This window comes from Hyperolius riggenbachi, chromosome 2 (assembly GCF_040937935.1).
Source record: "Hyperolius riggenbachi isolate aHypRig1 chromosome 2, aHypRig1.pri, whole genome shotgun sequence".
In the NCBI taxonomy this organism is placed as follows: domain Eukaryota; kingdom Metazoa; phylum Chordata; class Amphibia; order Anura; family Hyperoliidae; genus Hyperolius; species Hyperolius riggenbachi.
Window position 1 is genome coordinate 194,845,860 of NC_090647.1, and position 18,201 is coordinate 194,864,060.

Sequence of the window (18,201 nt, forward strand, 5' to 3'; positions counted from 1 at the left end):
TCCTGGGTTAAAAAGTAGTCTTATACGCCAGAATATACAGTACATCTTTCGGATTCATCTTCAATACAGAATAAACCCTTTAGAAGTCCCTGATATTTTTTATTTTGCTTCCCTACAGATTTTTGTTATTTTCTTTATCCTTCATTTAAAAAAAAAAAAAAAGGCTGGACACCTGTGCTAGGTTCCTGATCATCTGCTTATACAGACAAGATATTGCCTACCAATAGGCAGGGTGGGGGATTTACACCAGAAAAATATGCTGTCAGCTCCACTCACCAATTGCTTCTCTACTGCTTTGTAAGTGAAGAACCTAGCTATTTTGTTGTTTTTTTCCAATAAATCTTTACTGACAAACAAACAGAATGCTTAAAGACTGTAACCTCGATTCAGGATTAAATAACACCTACATTAAACAAGTGGATTCTGTTTATGTACAAGGCTGAATATACCCTGAACAATACTACTACATAGATCACAATCAACAGGGGCCATAGATACAAAAAAGCATAATTTGAGGTCATTCTGCTTTAACTGGTACTTGCGAAAGAAGCTTCTTGTGTTGATACATAAAGAGTAAAAAATAGATTGCGAAAGAAAAATTACCTTCTTTTGTTACATATTTCATGTTCTCAGCAACAACTGAACTTTTGTCCTGTGAATCCAGGTATGAGAACACTTCAAAATCTTGCAAGCTATATTTAGCTGGAAGATGAAAAGAAATATATTGTTAGCACTTTAGTAGCTTTAGGGAATGGGAAGTAAAATAGGTAATTTTAAACAGTATCTGTGCAAGCATTTGTCATAATTAACAACATTGAATTCTAACAATCAATATAAAACCAAAACGAATATAAAAAGTAAATATGTGCCTTTTGGGCACAGCACAGGTCAGAGAATGGGAAACGTTGGGCAGGCAGACATTGGTAATTGGAAGGTATGCAGATGATGTTTGGAGGGAGAATCTATAGAGTGTAGGACAGTTTGGAGACATATAATGTAGGTTGGTAAAGGTGGTCATTAGAGATCATCTGAGCTGCAAATCATTCTGGCTTGCATGCAGAATTAATGCAAAATGTATACAGCTTGAAAATGATCCCATCAAATCTTCCTGCTGAATTTAATTGGCCCAGTTCCCAGCTGCATATAGTTTGTATGAAATCCACATGTAAGCAGGGATTATTTGCCTCTCGCTGACCATCTCTGACCGATATACATCATTATATTTTATGTAATTTTCATGTAATTTGAACATGGAAATCGTGTAGTGAATAAAGGAGTGTGATCTGTGGCTGCATAGCTGTGTATTATATTGAATGTTAGCAGTGGCAGTGTTTTGATTGATATTCAACCAGATTTCTAAGTAAATCTTATTTAACCTCCCTGGCGTTGTATTTCCCCAGGATTTCTGTGCATAGAGTGATCTAATTTATTTTCATAACTTTTTTGTTCTTGTAACTTGCCAAAATTTATCAAGCAAGGGTCTAGTATACAGGGCAGGAGAGTATTAACGTGTGTGCACGTCAGTACTGTTTTGTATTGACATGTATAACAATCAATAGGGAGGTTAATGTGTAATGGTGATACGTATGCAAAACTTGGTTTGCTGCAACAATCAATGTAAATGTGTGCAATAGCTCTTTACCATCCCCCCCCTCCATCTCCTTGGGAGCACACAGGGGAGACAATTTCAGGTTGGCCAGGACACAGGGCCAAAATGAGGAAGTCAAGAGTTGAAATTAATGGCACCATGTGGTCACTGATCAACGGCTCGGGCTGCTGTACACTGTGCTGGATCCTTGGTAGAGGCGGTCATAATCAGCTGCCTCAGCCAAGGTCATCTAGCATGTGTACACAGCTTTAATTTTATGGATTCAGAAGATAACAAAAGAGAGTTAAAAAGTTTAAAAAATGTCATGATTTCTTTTTTTGGCAAGAGAACGAACCAGATTATAGGTCACACTGAAATGGCTGCTGAACAGATTTCAGTGTTCAAAGGTAACTCTTTCAATTGAAAGAAGGATTGTGAGACTGCAGGAAGGTTTTCTGTACAATTGTTTCTGCACATACAATAATCTGATACATTTATTTTCAGTTCAGATTTGCTTTAAGTATGGTATTGTTCTACAGTAAACTACATTGAAATGCATAGCAGAGACATTTAAGTGTAAAACAGTTCTGAAATGTATGCTTAGTGGATTTTTATCAGTGCCATCCATGCTTTGGATGTTTAAACTGGGCACTCACAAATATGCAAATTCAAGTTTTTGCAATTGCTTGTCATATGCCTCAAGCTTTTTTTCTCCAGCTTTCAGCAAGCATTTCTGAATATACCTCTGAGTGGCCAGAAACTTCCAGGCTTCCCTAAATGTCCCATGAATATGTTAACCTCCCTAGCGGTATGGACAGAAATGTCCGTTCAAAAAAACATGCTGTGAACAGTATAAACATGCATACACATCAATACTCTCCTGCACTGTATACTAGACCCTTGCTTGACACATTTTGGCAAGTTACAGGGAAAAAAAAGTTTTAAAAATAAATTTTATCACTGTTTGCACAGAAATCCTGGGGAAATTGAACGCTGGGAAGGTTAATTAGCACTTACTATACCTTATCTATGTGAGGAAGGAGGGCAGTGGATGCAGAACGCAGTTTATACATCTCACTGCTCACACATAATGCTGAGCAAAACTTGTTAAAAACAAAGCATTTGTATATGCTTAAAAAACACTTAAAAAAGCTTACCTGACATACTTGTTATTTATAATATGTACAATTGAAGGGTTGTTACAAGCATTTAGGAATAGTTGTATAGTCTGAACAAAGCCATGCAACATACTGATCAAATGTTTTAGCACGTTCAGGAGCATTGTGGTATTCATTACAGTGCAAATTAAGACCGCCTAATAGCTGCTCAGCTTTAATGAAGATTCCTCTTTTGTCAACGTCATTTGTGCTTTTGCCATCAGCTCCTGGACCCAATCTACAGCCGATTCCAAAAACTTTTTAGGTGCCTAATCACAGAACCAAGATAATGCCTGCTTAAGTTTCAGTCCTCTAAATCGCTGCTACACAGCTGAAGCAGGCAGTTCAGCAAAGTGCCTGTGCCTAAACCTAGGGCTCTCAAACAACCGACTTAGGATGAGGTGATTTAAGAGTGCTTGTAAAATGTTTTTTAGATTTCTCCAAACTTAGAAAACAATTTTTATGGGAAATTTTGTTGGAGAATATAGCAAGAAAATATCTCCAGTCTGAATAGTAGTAGTAGAGACCAATAAAACATATAAAAAAAAAACTAAAAAAACCTTTATCCACTTTTGCCTAAAAACACATGAAGTAATGAAAGTAATGAAACTGTCCCTGGTTTGCTTTCAGTGGTATAAATGTGAATTGGGTTTGTGAATGGCTTACCTTAAATGGAACATAAAGTGTGAGGCATATGGGGCCTGCCATATTTATTTCCTTTTAAAAAATACCAGTTGCCTGTAAGTCCTGCTCATCTGCTTGTGTGCAGTAGTGTCTGAATCACATGAAACAAGCATGCAGCTAATCTAGTCAGAGCACCTGATCTGTATGCTTGTTCAGGGTCTATTGATAAAACTATTAGAGGCAGAGGAACAACAGAACAGCCAGGCAATTTGCATTCTTTAAAAGGAAAAACATATGTCAGTCTCCATAATCCGCTCAGCTCACGTGTGCTTTAACATGTCTAACACTGCAGTTGGGCTGCCTAATTCTTCCATTCAGCAAATTTAAAGAGACTCCGTAACAAAAATTGCATCCTGTTTTTTATCATCCTACAAGTTCCTAAAGCTATTCTAATGTGTTCTGGCTTACTGCAGCACTTTGTACTATCACTGTCTCTGTAATAAATCAACTTATCTCTCTCTTGTCAGACTTGTCAGCCTGTGTCTGGAAGGCTGCCAAGTTCTTCAGTGTTGTGGTTCTGCTATGAACTCCCCCTTCCAGGCCCCTCTCTGCACACTGCCTGTGTGTTATTTAGATTAGAGCAGCTTTTCTCTTCTTTCTTATCTTTTACAAGCTGGATAAATCCTCCTCTGAGCTGGCTGGGCTTTCACATACTGAGGAATTACATACAGGCAGAGCTGTCTGCACTCTGCAGGAAGAAACAGCCTGACACTTCAGTGGAAGATAGCTGCAGGGGGAAAGAAACACACAAATGATCTCTTGAGATTCAAAAGGAAGGGTGTATACAGCCTGCTTGTGTATGGATGTATTTTCTATGTATGGACATACTGTACATCAACCTACTTCCTGTTTTGGTGGCCATTTTGTTTGTTTATAAACAAACTTTTAAAAACTGTTTTTAACCATTTTTATTGCGGCGAGGAGCGGCGAAATTGTGACAGAGGGTAATAGGAGATGTCCCCTAACGCACTGGTATGTTTACTTTTGTGCGATTTTAACAATACAGATTCTCTTTAAGCCTGTGGCAGGCAAAAAGATGTATACCACTTTCAAGGCCGAACTTTTTACCGCCCTAGGCCAACAGTCAACAATCCCCCCCCCCCCACCAGCTCATGTGTTCCTGCACACACTACATAACCAATTGTGAGCTCCTCTCAGAGCAGTATGTGACATGACTATGCACTCTAAAGTGTTGTGGAAGATGTCCACACTATATAAATGCATAATAATATGGTAAACATTAGACTATGGTAGGATAATTGGATTATAAGTTCCTGTGAGGACAGTCAAAAGGAAAAAGAGAGAGAGGAAAGGGTAGAGAGAGGAAAGACGACGAGCGAAAGAGAAGGAAAGGATAGAGATGGGAAAGAAGGAATAGCGAGGGAGAGAGAGCACAACGGTAGAGGAAAGGACAGAGGAAGATAGGCAGCAAGATGGGGGAGAGAGTAGGGAGAAAAGACAGAAACAGAGCACAACATGGAAAGGATAAGAGAGGGAGAGTGGGATGGGAAGGAAAGTGAAAAGAGAGGAGGAGGAAAGGAGACGTGTCACCTGTCACATGTCACAGTGGAGAGATTGAGAATGGGCAATAAATCAGGCAGGGAAGGCTCAGACAAAGCATTCAGCAGCAGCTGGCAAGTCAATGTATGTTTGGTATATTGGTATATTGCAGATGATGGTTTGTTTACTTACAGGCCAGTGTGATCTGTTTCATAATGACCCGTATTTGTGGCACTTCTGTTCTTGTACTGCTTCCTGACTGCTGGCCCGTCTGCCCAAAGTCAGATGCTTCCTCACTCCCCCCTTGTAGTATAGGTGGCCAGATGCTTCCCTCCCCCCCCCCCTTTGTAGTATAGCTGGACAGATTATTCCCCCTTTGTCATATAGGTGGCCAGAGGCTTCCCCTTCCCCCTTGTTACTGGAGGAGAGCGGCGAGGTGAGTGACTCGCTCTCACTGGGCTGGCTGCTGCTAGTCCTCTCTAATGCATCTGCTGGGCTGCCCCACACTTCATAGAGGAGCTCTATAACATGGGCAAGCCCCCCTCCCGCTGGTGCTGCCCGACAGTAGTATCCCACTGCATTGGGTTCCTCATGGACAGACAGCTAAGAATACTATGCACATGGCCTCAAAGCTCATTTGTGTACTGCCATAAGGAAGAAAAGACAAGATTTGCTCAAGAAAAAGTGTTTTCTTTTCAGGTCTGTGTCATTCGATTCTGTATATATACAAATAAATAATAATTTCATAACCCTTCAAACACCTCCTGTATCTTTTCCCTCACATAATAAAAATCACAGGTAATGTCTGATATGTCAAGCCAGTGGTGGATGCTCTAAGCAATGTAGCCTGAAAATAAGCCAGCCAACCGATTGCTGAATGATTAAACTACAATGAAAGCAATTAAACTAAGGAATTTTTCAGTCAAATAAATGTCCACATAATTGTCAGGTGTAAATCCAATCAATCAGCTACTTCTGTCCATTGTTATGCAAAAATCCAAGAGACTTTGCAAAATGAATAGCATGGCGGCACCCTGTATTAAACGTTAATCGTAAAATTCTAAAACTGAAATAATGAAAATATAAACAACAGTTTATAAAGCTATAAACCTTTAAATGGGAAACCTCTTGAGAAAACATAATTTCTTCTTAAAAAAGATGATATGAGCTGTGTCAACTCAGTGTGTGTCAGCCTGATGAAACGGACGATAATGACATTTATTGTACCTGATCTGGAAATAAAGTTAACATATGTCTTTTCACTGGTTAGAATAGTGGGATTCAGCCGAGCTACAATGTTGGGTTGATCCATAAGGAAATCCACAGCATCAGCATTCTCATTTAACAAACCCTATAGAAAAATACAGGGAAATAAACCAAGTGTGAGTTATATAGTCATGTTTAAAAAGAGTCTATTTAAGTTTAGCTAGTGTTATTAGAGGAAACAGAATAATCCAGCGGCCCCGAGTAATTCCAGTTATTCCAGATGCAGGTGAACAACCCTTTAGAGCCCTTTCCAACTGCAAACTGTGTTTGCTTTTACAAACATGATGAGATTCTAAACAGGATTTGCAGCCATTTCCAAACATTATTTCCGAAGCGATCTGGCATGATTTGTCATGCAGTCATCGTTATGGGTGGCACAATTGTGAATTTCAGGAGATGGGGCGGGGCTTCAAACTGCATTGCTTAATTGCATAGTACCGCCCTAACTATGTGATTTTTGCTGTGCTCCCATAGACTACAACCTAAGCACAAGTGCGGGAAAGCTGCAGCAAGCAGTGCCATTGAGTTCACAGGTGTGGCCAGGTCATGGTATATGTGGTGATGGAACAACGGGGTTGATTCGCTAACACTATAGCTCCCCTTACTGCACGCTTAGCATGCCTTATCAGAGTTAATGTGGCTTATCAGAGTAGTATAGCGAGCACTACAAACGTATGCCTTCTAATTGGCAATGACAAGAGCTCCACTCGCCCTACCCCGAGGCCCTGCGGGTCCAATCACTTTAAAGGACATTATCCCCACACTTTGATTGGCCCAAATGCTTCCTGTCGCTTGACAGGAAACTTGACAGACAGCATGTTGGGCAAATCAAAGTGCGGGGATAATGTCCTTTAAATGATTGGACCCGCAGGGGCTCGGGGCAGGACAAGTGGAGCTCTCGTCATTGCCAATTAGCAGGCATAAGTTCGTAGCACTCGCTATGCTACTCTGATAAGGCATGCTAACTCTGATGAGACACGTTAACGCTGATAAGGCACATTAACTCTCATAAAGCAATTTGTTCCATATAGAGTCGGAAACAATCCCTACATTATCAATTTACTATTACTGAAATGTAGGTAGTTAGCTTCATTCAACCTCTTTTCAAAACTATTAAAGTGAACCAGAGTCGAAGCACCCTCATGTATTTTAACATATATATCAGTGGGGACATTATAGAAAACACCTACCCTGCTCTGTTACATCCTTCACTGCTCAGCCTGCTTGTAATCAGGGAAAAAAGAAAGGAGCGCTCTCTGGTGCATTACCTTTTTTAATATTTCGCTTCTTTAAAAAATAGAATAAAACGCACAATGTTTATGTAAGAACAAGGCATATCACACTAAAAAGTGTACATCACCGAAATCCACAGTTGGTATCACCACCAAGATCGCCTCCGCACTGTGGCCAGTAGTGAGGGGGAACCAAAAGACCCAAAGCGCCAGCGGGTCCCGGGATTCGGCAAACAAACGGCAGCTGGCCTGCGTCTATTGCGTTATGACGAGTTTCAGCATTCCATACCTTCACCAGCTGACGCAATGGCGCAGGAGACGCAAGTATATACGCGTCCAATAACCCAGCAACCATCGCCGTGAAGCCAAACTGGCCCCTACGGTGGGCGCAAGGATTTAATTTTTCTTTCTAAATTTTAAAAGCACGCTTTACGCGACAGGAGATCCGTCGCTTATTGCTAAGCAACTGCAAGATAAACAAATATGGTGTCCGCAGCATGTCAATTCAATAAGCGCGCTTGTAGCGACGGGTGGTGGCGGGGGTGCAATTAATTTATAGCGTAGATCAGGTTAAGCCTGTCAAACAGACCTGCGCTGATGCTGCCCGAAATTCTGCACTAATGCCCACAGTCAGAATACAAATATCACATTTATAATGCATTAACAAGCAGATAGAAAAATATAAAACTACAAAATACAAATTATAAAGGACTTATTAATAAAAATTGTATATGTATATATATTTTTAAATGGATGAAAATATGCGGTAGATTCTGCAATATCTCCATCCCAGGGACTGTGACCATGCCCTTACATAAAAACTGCTTGTAATCAGCCCTGATAAAATCCCCAACTGAGCATTCAATCTGGCTTTGCTCAGGAATCATTATAGCGGAGTCTGTCTTCTCTGATGTATTTTCAAGCCCAAGCCTGCCCCCTTCTGGCTCTGCTTTCCCCTTTCTGTATATTTGCAGCATCACAGAGAGCTGTGATGAGATGGGAGGAGCTGCTAATGTAAGTGTATAATTAAAAACTTTTTTTTTTTATCTATATTTGTTAGTCACAAGAGGGTTTTTTTTTTTTTTTGTTTTTTTTTTTTTAGAAATGGTGATTTCATTTTGCACAGAGCCCACTAAATAATATGCTTTTCTGATGTACTGGGTTTTGCATGGAGTTTTAGTAAAAAAAACACAAAAACCAGCACACCAGAGCAGTGAAAATACCAGGTATAACATTTATTTTGTAAAATCTATCGGGGGGATATGTTTATTTTGTGCCAAAGCGTTCATCTCTGCTTTCCTTTAATGCCATGTTCACCGTGCATTGCAGTGTGGTGGATGGACTCTTTGTACACCAATACGACATTCACAGTACGGCAGACGCGTTGTGGTATAATGTTTGCTGCATCATAATGCACTGTATGCAGTGCATTACTGCAAGACTGTTACAGTGAAGCATACTTTTCACTGACTGTACGCATTCACTGTATGTGACAATGCAGGGATAACGTGCAGTGCCAATTTCCCGATCCACTGTGTTCTTGCTACTACAGGGAACACATCGCAATGGCCACTGTGAATGTAGCCTTGCTATTTATTGTACCTTCTACATAAATGTTCTGATGGATGATGCTTCAGCAGATCCACTCTCAAAGGTCTAAGATTAAAGCGGTATAAAACCCTGACATCATATTCAATAAAAACATGTTTTTCTACTTTTTACATGCCATACGGTATGCCATGCCATACATAAGTATTATTATTCATTTAGAAATTACACATTTCTAAAATACACAAATTTTACTCTGAGAGCTGACTTTGCATTTTATTTATAACTGCTTTATTCATCCTCTAACTTAATCAGAAAGAATTTATGCTTGTCTCACTGTCTTTGTGAGACCACGTGGTGTGAGAGATGGCTTTGTTTACATTCCTGACTTGATACAATTAAACACTAATGGCTCGTTTCCACTAGGGCGGTTTCGCCGGCGATTCTGCAGAGTTTCCCCGCACATGATTCGCACGGGGAAACTCTGCCATAGGGGATGACGGCGCCGCGGCGGAATCGCTTGCAGGAGCGATTCGACCGGAACCCCCGAGACGCACGCCGCACTAGTGGAGACGAGCCCTAAATAACATTATGTAAAATTTCGGAAACGGCTAGCTCTGCTGGAAGGGAAGTTTCTAAAGCTTGTGTTAACCCTTTGAATGCAGTTCTAGTAATAAAAAAAAAATGCTGGTTGTATATAATATGCTGTAAATAATCTATTAGAGCAAAGTAGAAATGCTGGGTTTCCTTCCGCTTTAAAGGTGAACTCCAGGAATGTAAACTAAAAGTGCTTCTCTAGTTAAATCAGTTGCTTCAATGGATTGGAAAGAAAGAAGGCCTTTGAACTCAGAATGCTTACTCTATCTGTCCTAGCATAGAGAGAGTTCTCATCTGAGAATCTCATGCATACTCTCTGAGATGCTGTTTTTTTATTCTTGTAGCAGTTTTGCTCTATTTGTTCATTTTGAATTTTAAGTATTTAAGACTTTGTGCCACTTCATAAATTCACCATCACTTATTTATTCCAAGAGTGAAATGTACCAGCAGCTGAATTATTAAACGGATTTAAAGTGCATTAGCAATATAGACATGCTCTATACAGTAATGTTAACTTTACACTTTTGTTGCACGTGTAAATTGTCCAGTGCAAGATGGTAAAAAACTACATCAAATGGAAATCAATATACTTTTCTATTTGTTAAAATGTATGCGACTTGGTAAGTGAATGATAATATATGTAGCTATAATAATATAGGTGGTGTCTCCTGCATCTTTACTGACAGTGTATGTGAAGGTGTAGCTGAGGCGACGTGTGACATGATGAGATACGCATGTGTTTGTGAAGTGCCAAATAAGTCGATATCCATGCCGTTAATTTTATTTTACTGCCTGAAAGAGTTAACTGCTTTTCTCTTGATGAATCCTTGCCAGATTATAGCGCAACCCTCACTGATAAGGGATTACAGCCATAAAAGTTTTCCTGGCAGAATACAACTTCTGAGGGCCCAGATAGATAGACAAAGGTCAATGTTTCATGTATTTTAACATTTGAGAGACTTCCATTGAGCATAGACAAACATTAAATCTACTTTGTAAATGTTTTAATATAAAATAAAACCATGTAATATCTAAAGAAAAATATTTATTTGTAGGAGTAGGAGGATAGATACAATTGTTTATCTAATCAGTTTATTTGCACTTAGGGTTCACTTTAAAAGCTACCATTTTGTCTCACTGCTTAAAAATAAGAAATACTGGAAAGCTCTCTGTATGCTCTCCATGTCACAGAACTGTTTTTGCTGCCTTTGGTGTATTTAGCAGGTACATTAAATCAGTTTACAGAACAAAATCATTGATATAGCTAAGCTTTTGCGTCTTTATTGTCAACGTTAGCTTTGCATGACTTATTTGTATCTTGTATCTTACTACATATTTCTCTGAACTTGAGTCTCCTCTATGGAGGGACAAAGCACAGCATAAACGTAATGCAGAGAAATCACTCGCTCTCACTATTGCTGCAAGAAATGACAGGCTGTACATCATGTAAACAAAGCTTTAAATAAGAGTTAGGATGACATATCTGTCTCATATGCTTTCTGAGTGATACGCTCACCATGAACACTGCCCTCTGGAAGAAGCCTGTGGCATCTATGATCCTCTGCAGAATAGCTGTCTCCATCTCTTCCACATCCATCTCTTCAGTGTTAAAGGGCACACCATTAAACAGAGCTTGAGGCAATGGACCCAGGCCACTCTTCTTATAAAAGGTTGCTCCTGCCTGTTTAAATCAGAAGCACAACAGTCCAAGGCAGAATTAATATGACTGTGACATGAACTGCACTAATAACAGGAGACATGGCCGTTAAATGTCTGGGCACTGAGAGACTGTAGCATGTATAACTTAATTATTAGCATTCTAAATTTATCATGAAATAAGACATTACTGTAAAACTGCAGAGTTTCAATGCATCTTACATTTGAATAACATTTTAGTAAGGGGGCTTTTAGGACCATTGTAGCCCCTTACACACTCCAATGAGTTCTGGTTCACCACAAGCTTGCTGGTTAGTCTGTACCTCTGGGCGTTTCAAGCGTTCTACTCCATAGAGCCAAATTAATCTATGCCATGCATTGATGAGGATCAACCAATCCGAAACAGTCTGTATGCATGTTGGATTATTATGGCTCTGTACAAATGAACAAGCTGACACATCATTGCATTCCAGCGGTTCTGGAGGTGTGTTTAGCTTCTAAGGGTAACAATGGTTAATTTGCATATATTCAGCAGTGATGCACTGGGAGACATCTCAGAGCTCACTCCAACCTGAATTATCGCAAATTCTTTCTGTTTTAAGAAAGCAAACTTTTGTTTTCCATTACATTTGAATAACAACGGAAACATTTTCAGTTGTATCACATCATTTGAACGAGAATGGTTAAGAAGTACTGTAATTCAATGAACCTTAACACAAACCTTTTGTTTTCCTTTAGCTTGTTTGCACTTCCTATAGTGAAGCATTCTACCACTGCTTAAGATGAATACACATCTTCACATTTTGTCACCCACTGATATTGGGACTTGATCTCTCAAGCATCGCTAGCCTCCAAGCTAGCACAGTGCTCTGTTGCTATGAAGGGTAGTGGGTGGAAAGTGGATAGTGCGCCACGACAGGCCTTGACCGATAACCATCTAGCATGTGTACACAGTTTTAGATGCATAGAATTGACTATAAGCAGCAATTTATTGCGAGCCCTGCTGGATCCACCGTCTTATTTCAGATCCTATGCCCCAATATACTCGTCAGTCTTCACCCTGTGTGGCCTGTCCCCGGTCAGCCGAGGGATGACAAAGTGCATTTACCCAGCACCCGGTTTCACCCAGGCCTTAATATGCACAAGGTATAGGAACTGAAGTGTGCAAGACAGAGGTACCAACAGAACCCCATTAGGCAGGTACAGGCGGGAAAGTAAGACAGTGCAGGTCAGTAACGGGTGGTCAGGAAAGCATGGTAAAGAATCTAAAAATGTAGACAATCCAATTTTGGTCAAAGGGTCATACACGGTAGATCAGAAAACAACAGTACCAAAGGATGAGGCAGTATCAGGTCGAGACTAGTTCCAAAGTCAGTCGAAGTGGCAATCCAATAGCAAGGTCAAGAGGCCAGCAAGGTCATACACAGGAATTCAATAGTTAAACCCTTCTAGCGGAGTAGCACAAGGCACCTTTTGCTATCATGGGCAAGGGACTCTGGGAGAGGCAGACTAATACAGGCTATGGCCCAATAAGGCCCCAACTACACCTCTCAACAGCCCATTCCGCCCAAACAAGCAAGAGACCTATCAGTCACTCTACCACTGTAATTGTATTCTGCAATCCAGCGGCTAGTAGATCCACTGGAGTGCATAAGATGGGCGCCATATTTATTTCCTTTTAAACAATATCAGTTGCCTGGCAGCCCTGCTGGTCTATTTGGCTGCAGTAGTGTCTGCATAACACCAGAAACAAGCATGCAGCTAATCTTGTCAGATCTGACAATGTCAGAAACACCGGATCTGCTGCATGCTTGTTTAGGGTCTATGGCTAAAAGTATTAGAGGTAGAGGATCAGCATGAAAGCCAGGAAACCGGTATTGCTTAAAAATAAATAAATATGGCAGCCTCCATAGCCCTCTTGCTACAGTTGTCCTTTAAAGTTAACCTGAACAGAGTGCAATTATATAAAAAAAAAACAAAAAAAACATGACACTTGCAAATTTCTTCCAGATATGACAAAATTTAGTCAAAAGCTAAAAGCCTTAGAGCCCTTTTTCACAATATCAATTGCTGTCAGTTATAACTGAACAGACAACTTATATGTAAGGTAATGTCCATGTTTTCCTATGGCTCGAGTGATATTACTGGTAACCCAGAAGCTATTACAGGGTCATCATTTTTAAAATGCAATTTGAAGAATTCCATCGATCTTAGTGGACAAGCAGGACATGGGAGAGGAGAAAGAGATTGATGAGCAGACTACGAGGAGGATAAGTATGACATGTGGATGTTTATTATGACTTTTATTGTTCAGTTCAGGTATGCTTTAAAGGGAACCTTAAAGGAATACTTAAGTCAAAAATAAAAAATGATTTTTACTCACCTGGGGCATCCCTCAGCCCCCTGAAGCTGTATCGTGCCCTCGCAGCCTCGCTCCGATCCTCCTGTCCCCGCCGGCGGCTACTTCAGAGTTTGGCGACAGCTGCCGACAGGCTGGGAACGGCAGCGATTCTCCGCGTTCCCAGCCGCTATATCACCCTCTATGCTGCTATAGCGTATAACATATACGCTATAGCAGCATAGAGGGTGATATAGTGGCTGGGAACGCGGAGAATCACTCGCGTTCCCAGCCTGTCGGCGGCTGTCGCCGAACCCGGAAGTAGCCGCCGGCGGGGACAGGAGGATCGGAGCGAGGCTGCGAGGGCACGATACAGCTTCAGGGGGCTGAGGGATGCCCTAGGTGAGTAAAAATCATTTTTTATTTTTGACTTAAGTATTCTTTTAACTGAGAGGGATATGGATGTTTTCTTTTAAAGGGGAACTTCAGCCTAAACAAACTTACTGTCATCAAGTTACATTAGTTATGTTAATTAGAATAGATAGGTAATATCTCTTACCCACCTTGTTTTAAAAGAACAGGCAAATGTTTGTGATTCATGGGGGCTGCCATGTTTGTCATGGGGGCAGCCATCTTTTTGGTTGAAAGGAGGTGACAAGGAGCAGGAGACACAGTTCCAACTGTCCTGTGTCCTGATCACCCCTCCCAGCTGCACACCCTAGGCTTCAAATATCAACTTCAAAATGTAAAAAAAAAAAAATTGCACCAAAACAGCAGAACGAGAAAAACAAAATCAGAAATCCCATCATGCTTTGCACAGCATCAGGGGAAAAAAGCCCGGGCAGTTTTCTTCTATGCGGCTAGAAATAATGCTGTGCTGATGCTGTGAAACTGTTAAAGGAACACAATGCCTTTTCAGTGCTGCTGAGTCGATTTTTAGTCCGGAGGTTCACTTTAAACAATACCAGTTGCTTGGCACTCCTGATGATCTCTTTTGCTGCAGTAGTGACTGAATCACACACCTGAAACAAGCATGCAGCTAATCCAGTCTGACTTCAGTCAGAGCACCTGATCTGCATGCCTGTTCAGGGGCTGTGGCTAAAAGTATTAGAGACACAGGATCAGCAGGAGAGTCAGGCAACTGGTATTATTTTTTAATTGAAAAATCCATATTCTTATCAGTTTAGGTTCCTTTTAAGCAGGCATGTTGTGTGCTAAGAACTCCAAGTAACCAGCAATGCAAATGACTTTGAATCTAGTAGTTTATAGAACAGTAGTCTCCTGTATATCATCCATAAAATACACAAAAACAGTGATAAGCCATAAACCTATTATTAATGTCCTTGTTTCGCAGACATTTCTCTGATGAACTGCTTTGCATCCTGATGAGGCAATTAACAGCTGGGAAACAATAATGAAACTTCATCAAAGACGCTAAAACGTGCTTTAATATGCCTAACTAATGTTTCCCCAACCAACGGTTTTCTTGTAGTACAAAATCATAAATTAGATGCCACCTCCCTCTCTAGATTCTTCTTCAAATGTCGCAGCCAGAAGAATGAAAGACTAGTGTCTAACTTGTGCCATTTATCTTATCTATTATAGGAACTGTTCATTTCAGATTCAGATTTCTGGGACTCTGGCAACAAACAAATTTACTTTAACGAGAATAGAACAACATAATTAAATCATTGGTATGCAAGTAGAACAAAAAGGTATGTTTAGTTCTACCATTTGTGTAATAAAAATGTAGGTACTACTCTTCAGAGAACAACCATTTGTAATAAATGTTGTAAAAAAAATGTTCCATAAACGTATGTGTATACATTATATCAACTACCTTTTGCCATGATGATATTGTAAACATGTTCACTAGTCCAACACCTGGTTTTATAGCTACAGCTCTATCCAATTCTTGTTCATCAATCCACTTCATCAAAGCACACCAAAAGTGAGAGGGATATGGAGACGGACAAATGTATTTAATTTTAATCAATGCCTGGCAGTCCTGCAATGCTGCTGAACGCTACTGAAAATTGAAGTGCCGTGTATGGTAGGAATAGTTTTTCCACATCGGTTGGCAATCTGTAAGTTTGTGACTATCTTTAGTCCGAACCCTCTGCCACGTCCTGCCCATGTTGGGTGTTCCTTCAAATCATAGCACAAAAATTAAAACCCCAGGGTTCTAACCTTGTCACACTGCATACAAAAGAATGGGTTTAACTAGATTTTCATCTTGGTTTTTTATAGGCAACAGAGCAATAAAAAAATGAAAAAAAGAAAAAAAAAATCACAAAGTTAATGGATCCCGGAAAGATTTTATTCCTTAAGGTGCCCATTAAAAATATAATTCCCCAGACAATCGATCATCTGATTTGAACATCATGATCGATCAAAAACAATCAAGCATGTCCACTAACTGCTAACCAATCCGAATAGATCCAAAAAAACAGTAGATTTCATTACTCTGATCAAATTGGCTAGCAAATTTCCTTCCGTTAGTTAGTGGGCCCGAAGGATTGTTCCCAATAGATCATTATGATGGAATCAAAAGATCGATCGCCCAGGGCAATGCAATTTTAATGGCCACCTTAAAGGTGTGTTCACACACTCAAATACTGATGCCTGCAGAGATCGGGACTCAATCTTATAGGCAAAGGTTCAAGGTTCAGTTCTGTACAGGCCCAGTAAAGTCTGCAAAGGCTTAAGGCCGGCTTCTGTACAGACACACAGGCGAATGACGAAGTGCTATGAAGCAGGAAGTGTAAGGAGGGAGAATAATGGGATTTGTTGTCGTTAGGATGAGATGGTTCAGCAGTACAGATCACTTGTCAGCGCATGGGGAGGGGGGTTCGGCTGAGGGGCCCCAAACAGTCCCTCCACTGAAAACCATCCAACGTATCTCTAAGACTTTAGAGTTTCCATTACTCTTGTGTGCAAGAAAAAAAACCTTATTACCTAGAGTGCAGACTAAAACAAGTTCTATATCGAGGTAGAGTGTATACCTTTAACTTGTGACCGTACTCAGACTTTGAACCAAGAATACTCTCCACATCCACATGAGGAAACTCGTATGTCAACACAGATTTCACTATGTTCTCAGTGAGGACTCCTCCTTCACCCAGTTTATTGTACATCTGCAAAAATGATGGGAAACAGTTATAGGTAAGACAGACAGATACTGCATTGTATAGAGCATTTCATAGATCTATAAAAGACTTACAAGTAATAATATACTGTAGATAAAAACAGGCCATTATAAAAGAAAATAAGGTCATTTCAGGTCAGTCTACACAACTCGTGAAAACAAATCTGTACCACGTTGTGTCACTGTGACAGAATCTACTCAAATGTCAGCAGTGACAAGAAATGTGTAGGACAGGGTTCATTTCATGTTAGCAATCTGTACAAGACAGACAAGCTTGCCTTCATTAGAACAGCCAATATACATACAACCCAATATAAGCAATTACGGCATTTCTACTTCAAACTTTCAACAAATAATATATGCATAGGTTAATAATATTTAGTAATAGTAGTATTTAGAATGTGATTGCTTGATGTTCACACCACATAATAAATAACATATTGCTACTAGGAAATGCTTGATTTCTGACTCCATCACAGATCATCATACCTTCTGAAATACAATGTGTGTGTATTATTACTTACAATATACTGTAGTGTATATTGTAAGACAGGGAATGCTTGGACAAGGGTTTTGAATATTAAGGACAGCCATAGACTGGGAATCCTGTGCAAAGGAAACAGTTGGTGCCCTCTTTTGTTATCCATCATTTTGTCATTAAAATTGCCATTAAACAAATAATACAGTATTACAGTATTTTCCCCCGCAGCAGCCTACTTGGCTTGGATCTGATCCCTGTCACATCTATCAAAAGAAAATCTATCCACTGCTCCAACGCTCTCTCTGATATCACCAACACCTCTAGTAACATTTCTATAAATGTTACATCACAAAAACACTTAGTTCTTAAAGGAAAAATTCCACATTTATTACAACATACAACTCTGCACTAGAAGTCTTTTTGTAATTTAATGTTGTTAACATTTACCTTTTTATAACAATTTTTACTTGGTTACGAATTTCCAAAAATAACAGCTCAAATCACAATAAAGTACTCTGGAGTGCAGATAACCTATCAACTTGGACCTTACTGCATGAGTAATCAGCTGCACAGAACAGGATAACTTTTTCTCATGATCAACACCTGCTCTAATCCACTGACAGAAAGCATATGGACACACCTATCTACTATTGTGCATACACTCTATATTAGGCCATTCCCCTTTGACCACTGGCCAAGTTGTATTCCTACTAGATAAACTAAAAACACACTGCCTCTAGGTATGAATATTGTACAGTATACTACCTCACCTCTTGTCTCCCTCCCCATTTGTTTAAATTGTAAGCCAAGGGCAGGATTCTCTCACACTTTTGTATCTTGGAATTTGTTACACATTTTATTAATGTTACCTTTGTCACTGTAAATACCAATTCTGTACCAATTCTGTATTTTGTAAATTAGTATATACCATCATCTGTATTATTATGTACCCCATGTTTGTTTCTTACTTTGTAGAATGCCAGGCCCCGATTTACCTCACAGGAGT

General features: G+C 39.9%; 1 protein-coding gene across 3 annotated transcripts in view; it reads right to left on the reverse strand.

Annotated features, from left to right (window-relative positions):
- Positions 1-18,201, reverse strand: part of UGGT2 (UDP-glucose glycoprotein glucosyltransferase 2) — a 379,277-nt gene that overhangs the window by 187,213 nt on the left and 173,863 nt on the right. For all 3 annotated transcript variants that reach the window (XM_068267932.1, XM_068267930.1, XM_068267931.1), the window contains exons 16-19: positions 16,572-16,703; positions 11,089-11,253; positions 6,157-6,280; positions 604-702 (exon numbers count right to left, since the gene is read on the reverse strand). In XM_068267932.1, coding sequence (XP_068124033.1) covers positions 604-702; positions 6,157-6,280; positions 11,089-11,253; positions 16,572-16,703 — 520 coding nt within the window. The remainder of the gene's footprint in view (positions 1-603; positions 703-6,156; positions 6,281-11,088; positions 11,254-16,571; positions 16,704-18,201) is intronic.